This window comes from Camelus bactrianus, chromosome 17, assembly GCF_048773025.1.
Source record: "Camelus bactrianus isolate YW-2024 breed Bactrian camel chromosome 17, ASM4877302v1, whole genome shotgun sequence".
In the NCBI taxonomy this organism is placed as follows: domain Eukaryota; kingdom Metazoa; phylum Chordata; class Mammalia; order Artiodactyla; family Camelidae; genus Camelus; species Camelus bactrianus.
The window spans coordinates 4,689,657-4,714,372 of record NC_133555.1 but is presented as its reverse complement, the minus strand read 5'-3'; the positions used below and the strand labels follow the sequence as shown (position 1 = coordinate 4,714,372).

The following is a 24,716-nucleotide window of genomic DNA, read 5'->3' as shown; positions in this document are numbered from 1 at the left end:
GTGGATATTTCTGTCAAATATGCTAGAAATGACATTTATAGGCTCATATTTTGGGACCAAGAATTGAGGTTAGTCAAACGGATCTTATATTTCTGTAAAGCTTTACCTATGGAACTTCCAGAAATTTTAGAGATGCCAAAATGGCTTGAGTTACATGAGGAACTAGAAGATAGTATTTGCCACTGCTCTCTCTTGAAGAAAAGAATGCACTGGAGTTTCTGCTTGAAAGCATGTGTTTAGAGACAGAATATTAGGTGGCATGTTCCAATAAATTGCAAAATTCTCATTATCCTTACTCTTTAATTCTCTTTAAAACAAGAAAGTGAAAGCATTCAGTTAAACTATGAGTCAAATTGCAGTTTAAAAGCAGATACGGAAAAGACCGCATGTCGTATGATTCCATTTACAGGAAGTGTCCAGAGCAGGCAAACCCATGCAGGCAGAAAGGAGATTAGTGATGGCCTTGGGGGTGGGGGACGGAGCTACAGGCTGCTAACGGGAATGGGGTTTCTTTTTGAAGTGATGAAAATGTTCTAAATTAGATTGTGGTGATGGTTGCACAACTGCGTGAATATACTAAAAAGTGCTGAATTTTATGGTATGTAAATTATATCTCAGTAAGGCTGATGTTTTAAAAAAGCAGATACAGTCATACGTTAGTGGATGCTGTGTTGCACCAACCAGGACCAAGGGGTACTCATTCTCCCGGCTGCTGGGAAAGGTGGCTGAACCCCTCTCAGAGTCTCTCAGAATCGTCCTCCCTCAGGGGAGTTGCTTGGATCCATTGACTGGAAAATGCAGGGGTAGAAAGGCCCGGCCTCTTTGCCCTGAGTTGGGGCAGCTGGAAAGGGCCACCTAGCTCCACGCTGCCACCATGGAAGCAGATGAAGTCCTTGTTTCAAATCTGCCCAGTCCTGATCCTCTACCACTGGTTCCGGGAGTGATCCGAGAAAGCACCGTCTAAGACGGCACTTGGGAGCCGTCACAGCGTAGAAGGCCAAGGGGGAGCCCTGAAGCTGCCATTCTCACCCCCAGGCCGAAAGAGTAACGGAAAAACCAAACCCCATCCCGGGAGGAGTGGCAGAGATTAATGCCACCTGTAGACCTAAAGGATGCGGGGGTGTGATGTTTAACTTTATGTGTCAACTTGAATGGGCTACAGGGCCCAGATGCTCGGTCAAACTTTAGTCGAGATGTTACTGTAGGCCTGAGTGAGTCTAAGTGAGTAGATTCTGAGTAGAGACTGGAAGACTGAAGACACAGGATAGGGGGAAGAGGCGTGCGGACGGACCCACGAAGCGGGCACAAAGTATGAAGATCACTGTGTTGCATGTTAATGTCCCTCAGGGAGCATCCACCGCAGAGGAAGCAACAACCAAAAGAACAGCTCAGCCAGCTGACTCAGCAGCGTCTGTCACCCCAGTGCTGGCATGGTGGCTTGTGGGAGGTCCAGTGGGGGGCGGGGAGGGGGCTCTGCCGAGGCCGGCATCGTGGGCTTCTACTCACTGACGCCAACTCAGCCACTGCTGCTGCTGAAAAGTCCACCCTGCCAGCAACAGGGGCCAACACTGGGATCCTGGTAACGGGTCCATCTCCCGAGACTAGCCTGCCGGTGGTGGCAAGCCGACCACACTGGACCCCTTCCACTGGGGAATGGGCAGTAATTCATCCTGAGTGGAAGTGACTCATATTTTTGGGCGGCTTGCCTCTCCTGTCCTCAGGACCTGGCCTGTGCCATTGTACAGCTCCGAGAACGTCTGATTCACGACATGTGTGCCGTGCGGTGCGGAGGTGAGCGAGAGGCGCAGGGCAAGGGCGCCACGGTCCACACCGCACACTGCACCGGAGCTGCCAGCCAGCAAGAGCAGCGGTTCTAAGTGGGGACACCAAAGAATTATCCAGCCTAAACTGTGAACAGCGTCACTGCTGAAAACCCAGTGGAACAGCAATAATGAACAGTGGAGGCACCAGCTTGGAGGTGACACCCTGGGGCAGTGGGTGCAGTCCACGCCGTCAGTGTGTGACCGGCGGGTGCACCGTAGTGTGTTCCCCACTGGCAGAAGACATGGGTCTGGGACCCAGGGCTGGAAGAAGCAGCCTTGTCACACCATTCCCAGGGACCCACCTGGGAAACCTGTGCTTCCCGGCTCCACAACCACAGGACCGTGAATCTAGGGGTCCCAGTTCCCAGAGAAGGACTGCTTCTCCCAGAGGACACAGGAAGCATCCCACTAAACAGAAAGCTGGAAGTGCCACCCGGTCACTTTAGAACCCCATGACAGAAGCCAGCAGACACACTGGCTGGAATAAGGGCGTCAGGATACACATCTCTTCGTGCCTCTTGCCCGACTGTGGCGGAGAGCGGAAAGTACCATAGCCGCAGCCTGCGGCGGGCGTGCTGACGAGGCCTCAGGCTCCTCAGGGCTGAGGTCTGGGCCGCCTCCTCTAGACCAGCAAAGCGCTACAAGGGGTGAGGGGAGTTCGGAATGGGCAGGAGAGGAGGGAGAGGACGGGGGTCAGTTGCAGCCTTAAGACCAGCTGTAGCTCTGGGAACTGAAGCTCAGCCCACTAATCTCATCCTTACGTCTCCCCAGGATGAGAAACCAGTCAGAACCCAGATCCTGCAGCCTTTCAGAGGCTACACTGCGGGGTCTGGAAGTTTATCTTCAAGGTTAAAGGGAATTCCCAGCCCTTTTCCCTTGCTCAGCTTCTCAAAGTTGGCAGCTGGGCAGGTGATCCCTCCCCATCCTCTGACCAGAGAGTAGACGACGTCTCTCTGGAGAAATCCTACAGATACTGAAATGTGGGGTCCTTCCACAAAACAGCCAGGTCCTTGTCCCATTCCTACAGTGAAGCCCACCAGGTGACAAGCTCTTTCTGTCACAAAGAACTTCCAGTCTGCATTTTTTAAAGTGCCTCGCTCTTTAAAAACAGGCTACAAAGGACATACAAACATTTGAGGAAGGCTTCTAACACAACAAAGGAGAATGAATCAACAGAAAAAAGGAACTAAGAAACAGAGACAATGTAGAGAGCAAGAAAAAACTTCAAAAATTATAATAAAGATCATTAAAGAGATGAAGAAAGATAATGCATTCATAGAATAAGAATAGGACGCTATAACAAAGAACAGTCAGAGGAAATAAAAAATTCAATGGAGTGTTAGAAGATCAATTCAAAAAATTCTTCTGGAAAGCAGAACAAAAAAACCAAAAACAGGAAAGAGAAAAAAAAAATCAAACCAGGAGGTCCAACAACCATCTAAAAGGAATTCCAGAAAGAACTAAGAAAACGAGTATGAAGAAAATATTACAGTAAAGATAAAATTAAATTTCCTAGAATTAAAGCTTGTGAATTTCCAAAACAGGTTCACAAAGTGCCAGAATAATACATGAAAAACATACACAAAGACAAAGGCAAAGCACCAGGAAATTTAAGGACATCAGAAAAAAGGAAAAGATCCTAAATGCTGCCAGAGAGATACAAGGTTCACACTCAAGGGACAGGGAATGTGAACGTTGTTGGACTTTTTAATGCAACACCACAAACTAGAAGAAATCAAGCTATGACTTAAAAAAGTCTGAGGAGACATTATTTCCAACCTAGAATTTGGTATTTAGCCCAAACTATCAATCTAGGTGAGGGCAGAATTTTCAGATGTACATGGTCTCAAAAAATTTATCTCCCTCAATCTGTTAGGAAGTACTGAAGGGTATACGTTGTCAAAATTAAAGTGTAAACCATGGAAGAAGAAAAGAGCCAGAAAACCAAAATCTAGCGAAGGAGAGAGGAAGAAATCCTCAGGTGATAATGTAAGAAAGTTCCCGAAGAAGAGTTGTGCAGCGAGCGTGGAAAGCAACCAGTCCGGGAAGGAACAGGGGACACAGGGCTGTGGGAAGAATGTCCCCAAGAAAAGCAAAAAACAGAGAAAACACCTGATGCGTGTGGCTACAACAGGAGAAGTCTTACGGATTTGTAAGACGGTCTGAGGATCAAACAGTTACAGGTAAACAGACACTAAGCAAGTGGAAAAAATGATACGATTAATACCAAGAAAAACAAAGGTGTACAGAAAAGGAAATTTCACAGTAGTGTATCTCACAACAAAGAAAAAGAAGGTTGTCATAATAAAGTAAATACTGCATACGAACCTAACCAAAAATTATGAAATTAACTATATGCAGAGCATGAGAGGGCAAGGTGGGGGGGGGGGAGAGAGAGTGTGTGTGTGTGTGTGTGTGTGTGTGTGTGTGTGTGTGTGTCTGTGTCGTCTGTGTGGGTCTGCGTGGGTCTGTGTGGGTCTGTGGATGCTGATGGGAGTGCAAAAGAGTAAAAACGTCCTCTTCTTCCATAGAAAGATAACAAAAATAAAGCACAAAACTGAAAAAAGTCCAGAAATAACAGTCAGATCATATTATTTAGAAATATAGAAGTAGACAGACATCAGAAGAACCAGTGACCGAGATGAAAGCAGGTGCCTCCGGGTCACTGCACTAACGGAGGAAGAGGGAACCGCTGCTCTGTTACAACCTTGGGGCACTATTTGGCTTTTAAAGAATGAGCATGCATTGCAATGAGGAAAGTAAAAATTAAAAACAAAAACCCTCATGGCAAACTCCATTAACCCGAGTGGTGGGTAGTCTAGGCATTTACGTTATTCTCCAATCTTACGCTTAAAATAATTCCTAAGTTCCCTTTCAGTTCTAGAAATTCCATTAATTTGTTAGTCAACATAATATTAACTGCCCCTATTATGTGGGAGAAGAAGGGCACTAAAAAAGTAACATAGTGCTCTTTATCTTAAAGATCAAAAACACTGCGGTTCTATAGTTTAAAAAAAATCTTAAATCCAAATTACTTTTCTCAAAGGAAAGGTTCTTTGAGTTTTCTTTTAAATGAAGCTACTGGGGATTGAACCCAGGACCTCGCGCATGAAAAGTATGTGCTCTACCACTGAGCTATACCCACCCCTCAAAGGTTCTTTGATTTTTATTTTCAAAAAACTTAATTTTTTTTTGAAAATGCCTTGAAAGAAAGCTGTTTGATATATCAGAAGAAAAGTTCTAAGACATGCTACGTACAAGTGGGGAAAAAGCTACAGAATAACACATATGAATACATTTATGTGAAATGAAACCAAAAAAAAAAAAGACCAAACCACTTCATGCACGTGTATATGTACAAATATATACAAAAGTGCACGTAACAGGATCAGGAGGAATACACACCAAACTGTCAATAAGGTTACCCCTCAGGCTTGGGGATGGGAGGAGGTAATGTGAGAGTTTATTTTCGCTTGTTTTTGATTGACAATTAATACACACAGTAAAACTTTCAAATGGCAGAAAAGATACACACCGTGAAGACAAGCCCCGCTGAACCCCACATCAGGACCCCTCCTCCGAAGGCAGCCTCTTAGCACTAGTCACTTGTGTTGCCTTCTAGCCTTATTCCAGATGTAGAGAAGAGCGTGTTTACACACAAAACTCACTTTTTAAAAGATATACTGCTCGCCCCTACATTTCCCCTTAAAACAGCTGGTGCCTTAGAAGTAATCCACATGGTTTCCCCCGGACAGCTTACCTCCAGGCTGCCTTGCTGGATTTTATACACCACTTGGGGGTTCTCCTGCAGAATGCTGCCATACAGCTCACGGAAGTGGGCTATGTTGGGCTTCACAATATTCAACACTTTTGCCTTATCCTCTCCAACCACCATCCGAAAGTCACCTGGTCAAAACAGAAAAACAAATTTCCCACTGAGAATCCACATTCTGACCTGTGAACAGATACCGCACTGTTTCAACTGGCAGGATCTCTTACTCAAAACACCTGCTTTTCCTCCTCAAAACCATGAACACAGTACCCCAGGAATGTAGGTACTCCGGGGGGAAAAAGAACCTCTCAAATCACAAAGCCCTTCAGCCAGTTAAATCGCAGTTACAGTGACCTAAGGACAAAAGGTAGTCACCACTGAGAAGCTAACATGTGTTTGTTTCCCCATCGCAGGAGCTTCTGTATTTATTGTTTCATCTTGTAAATAAAACTCTGCCTGGACCAATCCCAGAGACAGGAGAGGTGTGCACCGCCTTAGACGCGTGCCTGGTACCGGTATGTGGCTTGGCCCTGCTCGCTGCATTTGCACGAGGGCTTCTGAGGTGCTTTATGAGTATAAACGACCTTATCATATTTGACAAGGACAAGAGCAGTGAATGGTAGAAGTTCTGGTAAGAAGAGGTTTACATTTAGGATAAACTTGTAAACAGATACAATTTTAAAAATTGCAAGTGGTGAACTTGCTGCTCTTCTAGAAAAGCACACGGCAGTGGGGACTCCTCCTGGAGACACAGATGCTGATGGCAGCCGTCTGGGGACTCATCCTACCACGAAGATGCTGATGCTGGCAAGTGCCATCCTGGAATCCTCCCTCAAGCCTATTAGCGCCAGGCCTGCTCACTCGAGGGCCAGAACCAGCCCAGCCCCAGGCCCTGCAGCCAGCCACACCGGGACCAGCCCCAGCCACCAGCAGGCCAGCAGCCGCCACACAGGGCAGGGCCTGGCAGCTTCCTGCCCACAATAGTCAGCCCACCACAACAGAAGGGCCATGTAGCCCATACAGGGGGCACCCCTAGAGCATGTAGGTCTGGTGACCAGAAGGGAGAGTGCTGCTGGGCCCCAGAGGACATCTCCTATAGAAGGCCACTCCTCCAAGATCAGGAAACAGCCAGTATCACCTGATATTGAACCAAATAAGCACCTAGCATCACCCTGATACCAAAAACAGAGAAAGACACTACAAGAAAAGAAAGGAAAAATACAGGCCAATATCACTGATGAACACAGATGCAAAAATCCTCAATAAAATATCTGCAAATTGAATTTAACAATATATTAAAAGGATCACACCCTGTGGTCAAGTAGGATTTACCCTAGGGATGGTTCAATACCTGTAAATCAATCAATGTGCTGTACCAGACTAACAAACTGAAGAATAAAAATCATACGGTCATCTCAAAAGATAGAGAAAAAGCATTTGACAAAATAAAACATCTGTTTATGATAAAAACTCTCAACAAAGTAAGGATACAGAGAATATACCTCAACATAATAAAGACCATATATGACAAACACACAGCCAACGTCGTACTCGATGGTGAAAAGCTAAAAGCATTTCCTCTAAGATCAGGAACAAGACGAGGATGCCCAAATTTGCCACTTTAATTCAACACGGCATTGCAAGTTCTAGTCACAGCAATCAGACAAGAAACAGAGATAAAAGGAACCCAAATTGGAAAAGAAGTAGAACTGTCACTGTTTGCGGGTGACGTGATACTACACGTAGAAAATCCTGAAGATGCCACCAAAAAAACCTACCAGAATAAATGAATTAAGTTGTAGGATACAAAATTAATATACAGAAATCTGTTGCATTTCTATACACTAAGAGTGAAATATCAGGAGAAATTAAGAAAACAATCCCATTTACACTTACATCAAAAAGAATAAAATACCTAGGAATAAATCTAACCAAGGAGGTAAAGGACTTACACTCAGAAAACTATCAGACATTGATGAAAGAAATAGAAGACCACACAAACAAATGGAAAGATGTACCATGCCCATGGACTGGAAGAATTAATATTGTTAAAATGACCACACTATCCGGGGCAACATACAGATTCAGTGCAACCCCTATCAAAATAGCAATGGCATTTTCCACAGAACTAGAATGAATAATTAATTCTAAATGGTGATCATTTTGTAATGTATAAAAATACAAACTCACGATGATGTACATCTGAAACGAATATTGTAAGTCCATTATATTTCAAGTTTTTTTTTTTAAAAAAGGAGCATCAAAAGGCTGCCTCTATAAGATGCCAAAGCATCTGGAAAAAAGTATAAAATTTAGTTAATAAAAAAAAAAAAGACTAGGCTCAGTTTAAAGTTAAAAATTTTTTTAAAAATTGGGGGAGGATACAGCTCAGTGGTAGAGCTCATGCTTAGCATGCACAAGGTCCTGGGTTCAATCTCCAGTACCTCCATTTAAAAAAAAAAGAACTTGAAGTTTAAAAAAATTTCAAGTGATGAGAAATGAGGAACTTTACATTTGCCTGTGGAATAAACTGAGCTGCAAAATAATTCCAAAGGACAAAGAGTAACTTTGGAAACAAACTTCAAAGTGCCCAGTCCCGCCTGCACCATCAGTGGTCATCAGCAAGATATGAGGGAAAAAGAGGGGTGAAATGGGAAAACCTGAGGGAAAGCCTATTGGGCTAATATTAATTCAGAAGAGGCTGGAAACATGTGGGGACCTCCCAGGGGAAGCCTGGAGAAAGCAGTGGCTGAAACCTGTGTGGGGCAGATAGAAAGACTTTGGAGAGAGCAGGGAGACAGGAGGAGGCAGATGCCCCTGCTGCCGAGGAATCCGCCGGGACGAGGGTGACAATGTAACTTATCATGGGGAGCAGGTCACCTCTTGGGGTGGAGGGGCCGCTACGAGCAGTCACATCAGGGCAAGCGGAAACTGGGCAAAGCGGGACATGTGGTTACCCTTGCTGATTCTCATCTCTGGAGCAGGGACAGGATCATCAAACTATGACCTGCACAACGGATTTTCCTAGAGCAAACTGTTGGCTTGTTTTGGAAAAATAAAAAGATACCCAGTGGTATGTACTTCAGTAAGGAATAAAATACACCAGGCTTTTAAGCTTCAAAGGACCAACTTATGCATTCGGTGGAAAGCATCCGGGGACTACGAGCTTTGGAAAAAGACTTACAAACAGCCTCTGGAACCTGACTTTTGTGGGACGAGGTCAGGACAGGTTAGGGCAGGAGCTGACGTGAGTCCTGTCGTAACAAGCTGCTCAAATATGGGTGACAACGTGTCTTCACTATTATTTTAGCGGGAAAGAGAGTTACATAAACCCTGCAATGACTGCTCGTGAGGACGTAAGGAAATTGGTTCTATCACACATTTTTGATTCCATAAACTGCAAAACTCCTTCTGGAAGCTGCGAATGAAGAAACCCCATCTCTGGAGAGCAGACCAACGATCCCACACAGAGGTGAAGGTAAAGATTGCTGAGCATCTGGTAAGTGCCAGGCCCTGCTCCAGGCGCTTTGTCAGACCACCTCGCTGAGGCCACACAGCTGGCCTCTCCGATAGGTACCACCCTATCCCCATTTCACACAAAGTCAACAAAGACACCCAGATGACGTAACTGCCCGAGGTCTCCCAGGAAGCAAATGAATACACCACACATACAACTGTTCACTGAAGCACCGTCTGTAACACTGAAGCCCCAGCAGCCACCCAAACATGCAGTGGCAGGGGGATGGGTAAACCACGACGGCGCACCCACGCCCTGCCTTGGAGCAGTGCACAACCACTAAGTTACAGGAGCCACACACAGCAAGATGGACGAGGACCATGGAATAATGCGCAGTTAAGAAACCAGGATGCAAAAGTACAAGGAAGCAACTTTGTTAAACAAAGCAAAACAAAACAAAACAGGGAAAACAAGACAAAAGGTCTATTTAACACGTTGATGGCCAAGTCACCCAAATCTGGGTGACAGCTGTGCTTCCTCAGGGGCACCCGATCCACAGTGGGCGAGCAACGTATTAAAGACGGCTATTTTTGCTCTAATAAGATACATATTTACTGTGGGCTTTTAAATGGTGTGTTTCACACCTGCTATCGCCTTTAGTGCTGGCAATGCCCCATCAGAGAAGGTGCTGACTATTCTCGGTTTCACTGACGACGAGATGGCGGTGCAGAGAGCTTGCCCAAGGCCCAGCCACCTCTCAGGAGCAGGGCGGTGACATCTTAGGGACTAGTTTTACTTCACTTTGTCACTCTCCCCCATTTCCCTCACTTCGGCAATGCTGGCAAATTATTTCTAGCATTTTAAAATAAAATCACAGATGCACAGATATGCTGTCTTGGCAAATGTGAGTGGAGACGCAGGGGGTTAGCTTTCGGTTGTGTAAAGCCTTACCCTTTTATTCAGAGCCTGTAAGTGTTTTTACCATAAATCTCTGAAGGGATGACATGCCGTCAAACCCTGAATCTAACATGGCTGGCTCTGAAGTGAAAGATCGGCTTGTGTCACCGTTACAGAGTTCTAAATATTTGTATCATTTCTTCTCTTTCTGTACATTCAACAAACAAAAAGTTCTTATATTTTGGAAAGTAACTTTCTGAGAGAGGGACTGTATTTTACCAAAGTGTAAAAGCAAACAAATCCAAACCCTCCTCCAAAGAACAACTGTGTGCTGTGATGAAAGGGCCTGGAAAGCAGGGACTTTCTGAGGACAAGGACTGGGGCTCACCCATCCCTGTATCCCCAGGTCCTTGTGCACTACTGGGAACGCGGAAGGCACATCAGTAAATGTCTGCTGAACTGAATTTCTGCAACTGCTGTGCAGCAGAACCAGCTCAGCCATGGGGAGCGGCAAGCAAATGGGCTTATTACCCGCTGCTTCAAAACAAAATGAATAAAATCGTGGGCACAGCATGAACCAGCATTTGATCATAAGAATCAGTTTTTCTTCCTTCAGAGATATGCTTGCAACAAAACACAGGCACTGAGAAAAACTGACTGCTGACTTTTACTGTCCGCCTCTACTGGTGGGTTTAACTCTTAACTGCTCAAGCCAGAGAACTGCCAGTCTTATCCAACGGGTAACAACAGGGTCATTTCTCCTTGATGTGAAATAAGACAAACTTGGAGGCTTGTAACTCCTCTGCAGCTGGCCTGCTCAATGGTTCCAGCATGTGCCCCGGGGTCAGGGACCTCATTACCAACTAGGGATGTGAGCAGAAAGGCCCTGGGGGCTGGAGTTGAGCTACTGGCCCTTTCTGAATCAGCTTCCCTCTCTGTCAAATGGCTGTAACAGTCATACTCACCTCACAAAGCTGCTTTGGGGTTTAAATGATTGAGGTGTAAGGAATGCTCTGTCAGCAGTAAAGCAGCTATTACTGGTGTTACGATGTGTCTGTGGGGCTGGCAAAGGAGAGAGGGCACAGGAAGTCCTCACTCTTTGAAGACAATGGCTGGCTGACGTTCCCCTCTTAAACCAACTGCCACACCTCTGCTGTCACCTCAGTTCAATAAATATCTGGGTGGCTACTAAGTTCCAGGAGCTGTGCTGGACTCTGGAGACACAAAGATGTAGGCTCTGCCTCTGGCGGCAAGTGGCATGAAAATGGAGCATCTCAGTGCAGGTTATGGCGTGGGACTTCCAGCATGGAAGTGTCCCAGAACAGGAGTCCAAGCGGAAGTTGATACAGCAAATAACAGCCACTTTAAAAAGTTCTTTTTAGATATAATTCACATACCATATAATTCATCTATGTGAAGTATATAATTCCATGGGTTTTTTTTTGCTATGTTTACAGAGCTATGCAACCATCTACTTTCTGACCATCTCCCATCTAACATTCCACCATCAACCCCTACCAGGCCAGCCTCCCTAACAGAAACCCTGTGCCCAGCAATCACTCTCCATCCCCTCCAACCTCCCACCCCCAGCTTCAGGCAAGGACTAATCTCCTTTCTATCCCTCGGATGTGCCTATTCTGGACATTTTATATAAGTGGAGTTGTACAATATATGGTCTCCTGTGACTTAGCATAATTTTTCAAAGTTCCTCGTGTTGTAGCACGTATCAGTACTTAGTCCCATTAATGGCTAAATAATATTCCACTGTATGGATCTACCACATTTTATTTATCCACCTCTCAGTTGATGGGCCTCTGGGCTGTTTCTACTTTTTGGCCATTTATTATGAATAATGCTGCTATGAACATTTGTGTATGAGTTTTGAGTGGACATATGTTCTCACAAGATAGTTATCTGGGTGTAAAACTGCTGGGCCATCTATTAACTCTATGTTTAGTATTTCGAGAAACTGCCAAACTGTTTTTCCGAAGTGGCTGCACCGTTTCCCATTCCTAGCAGCGACGCGTGAGCCTTTCACTTTCCCCACAGCCTCGTCAACACTTGTTCTCACCTGTCACTGTGATTGCGGCCATTGTAGCGGGTGTGAAATGGTGTCTCTGTGGTTTTGACCGGCATTTCTCTAATAGCTAACGATGGTGGGCATCTTTTCATGTGTTTATTTGCTATTTGCATACGGTTTGAAAAAAATGTCTACTCAAATCCTTTGCTCACTTCTATATTGTTATTTGTCTTTTACTTGCATTCTAAGAATTCTTTATCTTTTCCATGATGTGTAAAATTTCTTTTTATACTGTTTTGTAGGGTGCCTTTTCACTTTTTTGATGGTTTTGTTTGCAGCAGAGAACTTTAATTTTCATATAGTCCCATTAATCTTTTTCTGCCCGTGTGTATCTGTATCTTTTGGTGTATATCTAAGAAACTACTGCATAATCCAAAGTCACTCTTCTCAGAGTTTTGTGGTTTGCACTCTTACACTTAGCTCCTGCATGCTACATCTTACATCTCCGTGATCTACTCTGAGTTAATTTTTTGTATGTCAGGGGTCTGACTTCATTCTTTTGCAGGTGGACAAAATAATTCTTATTTTAACAAAGATGACTAAGGCAGTATTTCTAGGAGGCAGTCTAACACACCATTCAAAATACATCCTCAAAAATATCTCTGCGGCAGCAGAAAATACACCACCACTGCAGAAAATATACCACCACTGCACTAACTCACATGTGAGAGAGAACGAGGTAAGATTAGAATGCTGCTGTACTTGGTGATGTAAGTTTGAATCACTTTTTCTGTTCCAAACTTTAGAGGACACGAAGTGGACAGGTGAAGGGAGGGTTGGGGAGGAGTCAGTTTTACGATATTGGCCCCAGAGGGAACCGACATTATAACCATCCATGCATTTACTCGTCAGGTATTTACTGAGCACCTGGTACGTGTCAGGCAGTGCTGTAAGCACTGGAGCAGAGTGAGCAAAACAAGACAAAAATTTCTCCCCTCTGCATTCCAGCAGTAGAACAAAGGCCCAAGACAAGAAGCTCCCCCCAAACAGTATCTTAGACGGGGGACAGTGCTGTGACAAAAACACAAGCAGAGAAAGGTGACAGGGGATGGGGAGTGAGACCCAAGGGTCCCAGGTGTGAACCAGGAATGATACAAGCCTCAACAGACCCTTGGTAGAACAGTGAAGGGTTAGGAGCGTGGGTTTTAGAACCAGATCACCTGTGTTCAAATCCAAGCTCAGGACTTACAAGCTACATGACCCAGGACAAGCCACTTAACTTCTCTGGGCTTCGATGTAAAATGGCAGCAATAATAGTAGCCAGTTTACAGGTTTCCAGAGTTGAATGCGTTACTACACGCAGAGCACTTAGAACAATTCCTGACGCACAGCAGGGAATCCATAAATGTTAGAGGTACTGGTGACTGATACCCCTTCAGGAGCGTTGCACACCCAGAAATTAGCAAGTGACTGAGTAAAACCAGTTCCAACCAAGGTTTCGGCAAACGCTCCAGCTTGCCAAGCAGACAGAAACATGCTTCCAAAGTACTGGAAGACTCAATCCCCAACATGCACGTCGCCCAGCGACACTGCTTCGAGGTTACCGATGGTGTGACTGCCATGGAATCAATCTTAGTAATTCTCCCCCCAGAGAAAAAGTTTCTTTACTGGCTTTTACCAAGGTCCAGAAGTGGAGATGTTTACTGACACTTTAGAGTTCGGGCTCCCATTTCTAATTTTTTTCTCCAAGAATCACTCAACTGGCCACTTCCTCGCTGCTGTGTCCCATTTCTAGAAGTAGCTGGGCCTGGGCTCCGACAACCTGGTGTTGAAAGAAACCCGTTCTCTCTTTTGCACAGGGGTGCTTGCTTGAAGGTGCTCCTCACTCCTTAAGGACTGGACAGGGCCCAGCGAATCCACCTGCTTTCAGTAGGCTGCTAGCTTCAGCAGCATTATTTGTCAATATGTGACAAGTTCTGTGACGATTATAGCTGACAGCATGATTCCACTTTGGAGAATGTGTTCAAGGAAGTTAGTGTCCCCCGTGGCCCCCCTCCTACCAAAGAAATCTGTCCAAAGTGACTCGCAGCAGTGTCATCAATAAAATCATGATAAACAGAGGCAAACGGAGTGTCCGTCAGTCACCGAATGAGCAAGGAACAGTGTCTCAGCCTGAGGAAACCTCTGTAGCCAACAATACGCAGCAATCATTATAAATCATAAAGGCAGTCATTTTCTGAGCACCAGTCAGCAATGAGGTATGATGCTGGGGGCGTTCGTAAATATTATTTCATTGTAAACCTTTTTTTAGGGGGAGGAGATCATTTATTTATTTATTTATTTATTTGATTGATTTATTTTTAGTGGCGGAACTGGGGACGGAACCCAGGCCCTCGTGCACGCTAAGCATGAGCTCTACCACTTGAGCTATACCCTCCCTCCTTCACTGAAAACCTTTTTATGAGACACTTACTTCCATTTTACAAGTAAGAAAACTGGGGTTCAGAAAGGTTCCTCCTGTTCAAACGCAGGTCCGACTGCGGTCCTTCCCTTCCATCGTATCAGGCGGCTGTGTTAATCCAGGCAAACACGTACCTAGGCTAACGAGGGCTGATGCGTACTGAGTGTGCGCTGTGCACCAGGCACTGTGCTAAGCACTTTATGTGTATGATTTAACTTAATCCGTGTAAAAATCCTCTTTAGAGATAAAGGAACTCAATCACAGAGATGAGAAACTTGCTCAGAAACAAAACAACTGAGATGTGAACCCCAGAATTTGACACCAGAGCCCCAGCTTTTAAACACGTCAGGAATCCTCCCTTCCACGAGTAATATTATGACAAAAAAACCCACAACAGGTATGAAACAGACTACTTAACTGAAGCAGTGAAGGGCTGGATGGTCACACTCCCGGGCTCTGTCCCTCCACCTGGCAAACATGCACAGCGAGCCGACCACGTGCTCTGGAGGCTGAGGACACGGGGCAATCGCACACAGATGGTCCTAATCACCCTCCTGCAGGCTCCTCTCTGCCTGGTCTAAATTATCTTTCCACAGCAACACATCTTGGACCATCCTTCAGTGCTTGAAGACTTTTGTGGTTCTTAGTTGCATACAGGTTGTCAAATTCCCATCTCTTTTCATTTTGTATCAAAAGTCCTGCCCAACCTGAGTCTAACCTCTTCTCCAAAATACCAGAGAGGCAATGAATTAAAATGGTCAAGAGTGTGGGCTAAGATTCCAACTCCACCACCTACAAATTTACCAGACAACTAACCTTAGGCAGATTTGGGCCTCAGTTTCCTCTCCTGTGAAATGGGGCCACGTTATACCACCCAAATCAAAGAGTTGGTGAGGATTAAACTGGTTATTAGATCAAAAGTACTGAGAGTCATTCCTGGCACACAATAAAAAGTGCTCCTTTCTCCTGCCAGAAGCCACGGACCTCAGTCCCATCCATCTCCTTCCTCCCTAAACGAGCCGTGATCTTTACACACCCCAGCCTTTTTACAGGTGCTGTTTTTCAGGTCTGTCACTGACTCACCATGACTGTGTATGTTTATTAATGTGAAGTTCCTTCAAGCAGAAATTACAGCTTTAACACTTTATAATGTACGGGATGCCAATTCACTTGATAAATGTTAAACCGGGACCATTACCTAAAATCAGTCATTCTGATAGTCTGCACTTACATGAGAACATTCGAGGTGGCTCCTTAAAGTTCGCTTGGTTTTCTTTTTCTGTTTAAATGCTGACTTCTAAGAATACCTGAAGGATTAGAAAGCTGTCTCCTCCCCCATTTTGCAGGCTCTCACCTTCCACCTACTTCTTTCTCACCCTCATTAATAATAATAACAATGATGCCGTAAATACTGACCCCAGGGCAGTTAAAGCGATCCTTAAATCCTATATAAAATACAGGAGTTCTTATTATTACTAGTAATGCTGACACATCTTGCCTCCACCAGTAATTACTGGCAGGAACTTGTCCAATGACACAGAGACACTGTTTTCTCTGTGTCCCCCCAACCCCCAGCCAGAAGAAACATTGCACTTCACAGGTGAGGGACACCCTCTCTTCTCTCAACTGGAAACAGGTGGAAAATAAATGTCCAAGTTGGAAATAAACATGGGACTGGTAGGTAATTTGGAGTTTGAAATATTCTGAGGGCTTGGGAGGTTTGGGAAGTTTGCGCAAGTTACAGAATCTGATCAATTCAAGGATACTGGGTTCTCAGAAGCCTAGGAAACGCAAGGAGGAAAGTTTGCCTTTCAACACATGGCCTGGGGCAAGTCTCATTCCTAAGAAAGGTACCTGCCCGCAGGCCCAGATCCTTCACTCTCTGCGCTGCTCTAGTCTAGTTCCATCCTCGCACAGACGAGGTCACCATTCATTATACTGTGTCCTGGTTGAGGAACAACTGTTATATATCATGTTGTTTCAGTGGGAAAATCCCAGTCTGAACAACTGGCTTATGGAAGACTTTGGAGAATGTCTCTTTCATAAGGTAAGGACTGCGCAGAGTTGGGATCAGGTCCCCCTGGAGAGGATCTGCCAAGAACCGTGTCTTAAGTTTTGCAGGAAATAGAAGCCAACCTCTTTGAGTAATGTAGGACACTTGGCCAGGTTCTCAGATCCAAATCTGGGCTGAGTGACGAGAAATATCATGGCAGCAAGACAAGAGGAGGCTGGACGAGAAACAGGAGAGACGAGGCTGAGGAGCTGGAGGCAGACACACCAAGGTCTGCAGCCTGCCTCTCAGCCAGCGACTCGCACCCCCGATCACTCTCGTCTCTACATCCCAGGGCCGGCTCCTTGTCACTGCCGCCATCTGAGCCCGGGCACCACCGCGTCACAGGACCTCCCCCGACTACCCACTGTAGACACAGCCGCACCCTCGTGCTGACATTTCCCTCTCTCCGCGGCACTCACCACTGACTGAAATTGGCTCACTGTTTCTTTACGGTCTGTCTTTCCCCCAAAAGCTCAACTCCGTGAGGAGTCCACTTCAGCCGTGCTCACTAGCACGGCGAGCGGCACAGGGGAATAGACGTGTGCTGAATGAACAGGGCTGTTGAACGAGGATTCAGTGATGGAATAAAGGAACAAATGATCCATCCACCTACCTACCTACCTACCTACCTGCATATCTACCGACTTACCTCCTTATCTGTGCCTGCTACAGCGCTGCTAGACGGCAGCCCGGGATAAATACTACAGAAGAAGCGAAGCAGAGGATGCTACTGTTAGGAGACAGCAAGTGTTTACAGAACAACAAGGGAAACCAGGAGAACAGAACATGGAGCTTCCAAAAATCAGCTCAAGACTGACAGCAGCTCCAATGCTGACTTAAAGTCTGCAAACAGGTGAGAGCAGTAGTGTGATTCCATAAACTTCTTTAGCCAGTGCTCAGAACTGGCAGAGAACTCCTAGGACCCAGCTACCACTTGCTGACGCTGATGACGGGGAGAACGGAGGAGGGCTGTCTGCCTGGGCAGAGCCGAGAACGGTGCTGCCTCTTCTCCCACAAAGTCACTGCATGGCTTCCGGTCCTTCTATATTCACAGGGGAGGGTGGGGAGAAGCACCCAAAGAGAGTGTCCCCTCCCCACACGCCACACAGGCCCACTCATTCTGGACGCTGCCCCCTGCCTTTTTGTGAAAGGCAGGGTGGCGGCCACGAGGAGCCGGAAGCAAACAAAGACCAAGATTCTTTCCCTCCTTCTCCCCAGTGGTGCAATTACAGCTGCGGTCACGCTCGACGTGTTCTGGGAAAAGACTGAAGAGCAGGCCCTCTAAGGCCTCTCCAGTGTCACGTGTCCATGGAATTGTATCTGCACAGGGATTCGGAAAGTGAGGACACTGCCTTTGCAATGTTTTGAGCACAGAGTTCTTTGACTGATACTGAAAGGTTGGGAAAGAGGATATTTATTGAAGATAGTGGTTTTCAAACAATCTTTTAAGTCTCAGACTTCTCTTCTGTACATGGAGTTTACCTGGATCCTTAACATGTGAAACAGATGAGCGCGGGTGCCCCGGGGGCGCTGGGCCCTGTCGCCTCAGCTCCCCTGCCCTGTGAGGGAGGCCCTGGCATCTCGGATGAGCACAACTGGTTTAGGCAGAAAGGGAGTTAATACTCAGCTACGGAAACAGACGGATGGGGAATGAGGGAGAGCTTCTCTTAGCATGAGGAAAGGTGCAGTCAGAAAGTCACCGCTCTGCACCCCACACAGTCAGGACTGGAGCGAGCAAGAATCATCAACGGGAACTCACCCCAGGAGGGAAAGTTAGGTAAGAAGCAGGACATTTGCATGATTTTCAAATGTCTCCCCAGTGTTTGCTCAGAAGGGAGAAAACACTGCTTCTCAGGGCACCAACATCACCGGTCTGGAGACTTCAAACATGAATGTCATATAAGAAAAAGAAAGGCTGGGGAACATTACAAATTAAAAGGTAAGAGAGACACGGCATCTAAATACAATATATGATCCTTGGATCATGTACTTGAGGGAAAAAATACTGCAAAGGACATTATTTGGACAACTGACAACATCTGGAATATGGATTGTCAATTTGCTGTGAGTCCAGTACTGGAGTTAAATGTCCTCAACTTGGTAACTGTCCTACAGTTACGGGGGAGAATGTCCTTGTTCTTAGGAAAGATACTGAAGTATCTGCCTAAAGGAGACGTGCTGTGTGTGACCTACACTGTAATAGTTCAGAAAAAATACAGAATTCAGTGAATTTGCACACCCAGAGAGAGCAGTGGTTCTCAAAGTGGGGTTCCTGGAGGGGCAGCGCATCACCCAGGAACTTGCTGAAAACACAGGCGGCTGGGCCCACCCAGGTCTGCTAAGCCAGCTGTCTCCGGGTGGGCCCAGGGTCTGTTTTAACAAGGCCTCCAGGGGACTCTGCCACTCACTAACTCTGGACAGCACTGATACAGAGAACGATAAAGCGAGTGTGGTGAAATGCTTCGGGGGAAAGGGCACGTGTCAGTTTTCTAGATGACAACTGAAACTTCCCCGTAAGTCTGAAACTGTTTCAAAAAAAAAAAACTAACAATGACAACAACGAAAAGCCTACTCTGGGGTCATCTCTGCCCAGATGTGGAAAGGGAGAGACCTCGGGGGCAAGGAGGCCCACCCCGGGGCTCCTGCAGTGACACAGAAGTGACGCAATTCGGAACCCAGGGGGCGGCCCCAGAGCAGGGCAAGGAGCAGGATGTCTGGCCTGCAGTCTTCCAGCAACAACCCTCCTCCCTGCAGAAGATGGGGCGAGAACCCGACTAACCTGAATAGGAGAGTCCGGCGATCTCTAGAAACAGGTCCTCCTCGGAGAAGCTCTCAGGGAGCATGAGGAAAGCTGCGGTCACGGCGCTCTTGAGATTTTTATCCAGGGCTGACCTGAGAGCGACATTCTCATTCAGTGCGATGATCTTCACCTGAAAAAAAGCAGAACATTCAGAAGAAAAATTGCAGAAGTGGAGTACTGCTCAATCTCTGTGTTTATACACACACTGAAACTGTCCCAAACTCCTAGCCCTGAAGATCTTGGAGTATCAGGCCAGTTGACATGAAATAATTATTATTCTAATAAGCAATTCTGGCGTCTCCTGTTTCATGCCAAAATCAGGGAAATCATGACACAGGAAAGAAAACAAAATATTTCTCTTAAATGAGGAAACTCTCCATGAGTTTTAAGAAAGAAATCAGTACAAAATGGAATAAACGACCTTTGGGAAATATGTTTATTTTTTAATCTCATTGTCCTTCACTTATTTTTATGGTGGACAAAGGCATTCTACTTCCTTATTTAGAACTCACCTCTGTTCTTCTCTGTACCTAACCTGAGCAGTTCATGCTCCATTTTGAACTGATTTTGAACTTGACTAAGGAAAAAGGAGAGAAAATTAGCTACAGCAGAAGCTGGTGTCTCTGACTTTCTTCTAATCCGTTAAAACACAAACTGCTCCGGTGTGTTCTGAGACTCTTGGTTTTAAAGGCTGCCCTGCAGTTAAGAGAACGTGTCTGAGCCCCAGGACCATCTCTTGCTAGCTCTGTGACTGTCGCACAGCCCCTTATCGGTAAAGTGAGGTTAATAACCCAATCAGGCGCGCAAGGTTGCTGGGAAGATGAAGGGAGCTCTTGCATCTGAACCCACAGTTAAAGTGAGCGTCCCTCGGTGTTTCTTGGTGCTCAAAGCAAGCGATTCTCTCCCCAGCAGTAAGCATCAGAATCTCCTGGAGGGCTTGTCAAAACATGTGTAATTAGGCCCCTCCCCCAGAGTTTCTGGTTCAGGAGGCCTGGGTGAGGCCTGAAAGTGTGTTTGTGACAGGTTCTCTAGTACTGCTGAGGCTGCTGGTCCAGGGACCACACTTTGAGAACTGCTGCTCTAAGGTACAGACTTAGAACCAGAACTGCCAGATTGCTCTCTGTAGTGGTTGCCATTCACACTCCCAACAATGTTTCTAAACCATCATGCTGCTTCTGATTCATTTTTTAAATAAGTGTCTAGAAATCCCTAATTTGGACTCCCACATACCTGAACCATATTCACCATCTATAAACCATTTAGTGCTGTCAGTAGGTTTTTCTCCTATTCAAGAAAATAGGGCTTAAATTGCCTTTTATTTATCAAATACAATTTCTGACAAAATTTAGACAGCATATAAAAGACACATTCACTGTAAGAAATTTCAAATTAAAATTTTATTAGATAGCAAGGAAACAGAATGGTATATATCCCAAAGTGTACTTTCTTCTCTTTTTTTTAATTAATTGTAAAAAGCTTAAGAAACTAAATTCTTTTTTTTAAGTGAAATATAGTTGATTTATTACTATGTTGTGTTAGTTTCAGGTATATAGCAAAATGATTAGTTATGCGTATGTGTGTGTGTATATATATATATATATATACACATACACACACAATGTTCTTTTTCCCTTATAGGTTATTTCAAAAATTCTATCTTTTATCTTCTGTCCCTACTTTTTTTTTTTAAGGGAATATTTATAACATACAAACGTCTCCCATGGTAGGTAAGTGATTCCACACTACTGCCTCTTCCCCTGTAATTACAAGGACTTAACAGCCCTGCATTGAGCCTTTCAGCCCCTGGGTGAGTTCAGCATGACTGCAGTCATCTGCAGAAAGTCAAAGCAAGGAGCAGCCCAGGAGCATGACTTGCCCAGGGCTGCATAATGAGTCGATGCAAAACCCAGGGTCACACCCTTAGACCTGGTGAATCGAGCTCTAAGTGTTTTGAGTTATTCTCATGCGCTCCATTCTGGTTAATTTTTATCTTGAAAGATGATTAAAACAAAATTTAAGGTCCCATACTAACTCTTAGGTCTAAAACTGTCCCAAACCTTATACTCCATACGGAATCAGGGATCCAGGAGGGCAAACTCCTCATCTTACCAGCAGGGAGAGGAGACCCCCAGGGTCAGAAGAGCTCCCCACAAGAAATGGCAGCACCGGACCAAGACCCAGGATTTGTGCAGTGACCCTGGGAAGCCTCTTCCCAAATCCTGGTCTTCTTCCTCGTTCACCAGGTCCTACTCAATCATTCTTCATTCCCCCTCTCTCCCTCCCTCTCTTTTTGGTGGCTTTTATAGAAACACAACAAAAATAGAAGCTATTTTGAGATACTAACAAGTCAAAGATGCTAAGGGAAGTCTAAGTTCAGGGAAAATTTCCTATTCAATGAAATACCTCTTGCTCTCCAAGAAAGTTTTTACTCAGGTTGTTAAAAAAAAAAAAAAAAAGGCAGTCTGTTTGCTGTTGAAGGTTAAGAGAGTGAAAATAAAAGCATCCTTACTCGAAGGAAAAACGTCAGTTCAGAAGCCTCTGCCACTGCGCTGACCTGGTTCTCAGTGTAAGGTGAACTAGGAGCTTGTCTCAGCAGCACTGTTATTTGTTGTTCAGAGTGAAAAGCCAGTGAACTCGTGGGACGCTGCCAGAGAGGCCTGGGAAAAAAAGAAAGTCCTCAGATTTGTGAATAGCTGTTTGTATCTTACTGGGAATGCCCTGACCTGAACCACAGAGATAGCACTGGCACTGCTGCCAAGGGGGAAACCTTTGCTGGAGAGAGGAAGGGGCAGCACTTGAAGGGACTTTCAAAAGCCCAACTTGAGAGATTTGTGAGTAGCTTTCAAGATAGGAAAAAAGAGAAAGTCACATGTGGTCTCCTCTATAATACAGTCACATGGAGACAACTTGAATTGCAAAGAGTGAAGTTACAGTCACAAAGCACACAGCCCTACCTCGTGTTCAAATACCCAACCATTAACCAAATGAACTTCCCGTAGTAGTTTTCCATTCCAAGTGAACAGAAAGACTAACTTTTCTAAACGGACTTGCTTGAGGACCAAAAAGAAACAATGAGCATTTGAGCTGGATTAAAAAAACCTTATATTCTACCTGCTGGGCTGTGGGTTCTTGAGACCAGCAATGAGGTGGTTTCTTGAAAAATTCTTTTGGCGCACAGAGAAAAAACTCAGCTTTCTTTTGAATAAGTAAATGAATGACTCAGTCTTTTTATTTCAAAGGCTGGAGGCCCAAAGATTGGCTCACAAACAGGCAGAGCCAAGACTAGTAAGCCAGGCTTTCCAAGTCCTATTCAGAGACCTTTTGCACCACTGGGATTTTTTCTATCCACAAAAGAGTAAATCAGTAAAGTTACAATATGGTGATGGTTGCAAAATGTGAATATACTAAAAACCAAAGAACTGTGCACTTTAAATGGCTGAATTGCATAGTATGTGAATTATATCTCAACAAAGCTGTTACAAAAAAGCTATACTTACAGCAAATAAAAGAGAAAATATATTGGGATAAATACATTAAAATTAATTAAAATCCTGTTAACAAATGGCAAAATACCATTATATGTCAATGTAAATGCTTTAAAAAATTCAAGCCAAATTATCTATATACTATGAACAATATGAAATACAAAAATCCAAACTGAGATTAAATGAGTTAGGGAAATGACTAACAGACTGGCCACAACAAGGTTCTATTAAATACTTTTCATGATTTTTTTTTTTTAATGGAGGTACTGGGGACTGAACATGAGACCTCGTGCATGCTAAGCACGCACTCTACCACTGAGCTACACCTTCCGCTTTTCATGCTTCTTGACTTGGTAAATGACTCAGAAACTTCAGGTGGTACTTGAAATAAAAATGGGTTATCTCCTCAATTTTGAGGTGAGTTAATGACAAAGAATGATAGAATTTAATTTGTACTCATCATTTTCCCGAACTGTCCATCTTTTTTTTCTGCATAGCCCCAATTTTATTTCCATTTTCTTTTTTTTAAACCCCTTTATTGTGGTATGACTCCTGTAGAGCAAACCACACACATTTCAGGAGTAGTTTGGTGAATTCTCATAGATGCATACACTGATGAAACCACTCCCACAATCAAGAGAGCCAACATTTCCTTCACTCCCCAAGAGGTGCAGATTTTGAACTCCCAGTTTATCCCTTCCCATCCCCTTTATCCCCTGGCAACCATAAGTTTGTCTGTGAGTCTGTTTCTATTTTGTAGATAAGTTCATTTGTGTCTTTTTAAGATTCCACATATAAGCAATATCATATGGTATTTTTCTGTCTCTGGCTTACTTCACTTAGAATGACAGTCTCCAGGTCTATTCATGTTGCTGCAAATGGCATCATTTTATTCTTTTTTATGGCTTAGTAGTATTCTGCTGTGTCTGTGTGCATGTGTGTATACCACATCTTCCTTATCCAGTCAGCTGTTGATTGAGAAATGTCTATCTTTTTAAGCAAAGTCCTCCTTTATATTTCTCTTTTTTAATTAACAAACTTTACTTTTTAGAGCAAGTTTAGACCCACAGCAAAATCAAATGGAAGATACAGAGTTCCCATACATCCTCTCCATACTCTTTTTAAAAACTTAAATTGCTAGTGATTGAGAAATTCTATTCTGTTTGCAGAATGGAGGATCATTTTAGAGCTTTAGACAATTTAATTTAATGTAACTCCTTTTAAAACACACAAAAACAAAGAATTCACATTTATATTCTCACAATTCTATCTTAAGACATTCACCCAATTTTTTGTGTCCAAAATTCGACCATCCCTTTCTTTTCATCAGATTCGTTTGTTAAATTTGGTTAATATTTGCTGCCACCTAGAGGTGAAAATAGTTTAAAGATGGTTACCCTGAGAATCCTCTGGTTAACAGTGATTTCCGTGATTAAGGGAAACAGCAGCTACAAAAAGGGCAGAAGAATTAATTCATCCATTTATGACCTTCACTTTTTTAAATCATGTGTTATGTTCAACACCTCAAGTGACTTTTAAGAGAGTTTAATTTTGTTGTGGTAAGAGCTTAATATGCCTGAGGGATCATCACTGTTATCAATCACATTTTCTTCTCCAATTTAGCCAGGAAATGCAGTTTTATATGACATGAGTGTAGCTGCTACTACCTGCCTTGAAGTGACATTTTTATTCTATCAGGATACATGACATGTAGATGAAATCTGAGGTCACTTCTGGTGGTTCCATTCTGAGATTTCATGGCATTTCAGTTTTCTAAAGCCTATTTTTAAAAAAAAAACTTGAAATATTCCAAGCACAAAGCATAGTACAGAGAGTAATACAACATTTTCACATTCATATCTCATTTTATCTCAGAGTAACTCTGAGACAGGCAAGGACAGAGAGAAGGATCATTTCCTAAGTGTCTACTAGGTGCCAGGCATTTAGA

General features: G+C 44.4%; 1 protein-coding gene across 3 annotated transcripts in view; it reads right to left on the bottom strand.

Moving 5' to 3' along the window:
• TAMM41 (TAM41 mitochondrial translocator assembly and maintenance homolog) overlaps positions 1-24,716 on the bottom strand; it is a 47,477-nt gene that overhangs the window by 15,626 nt on the left and 7,135 nt on the right. For all 3 annotated transcript variants that reach the window (XM_045515339.2, XM_010953055.3, XM_010953056.3), the window contains exons 4-5: positions 19,263-19,413; positions 5,584-5,729 (exon numbers count right to left, since the gene is read on the bottom strand). In XM_045515339.2, coding sequence (XP_045371295.1) covers positions 5,584-5,729; positions 19,263-19,413 — 297 coding nt within the window. The remainder of the gene's footprint in view (positions 1-5,583; positions 5,730-19,262; positions 19,414-24,716) is intronic.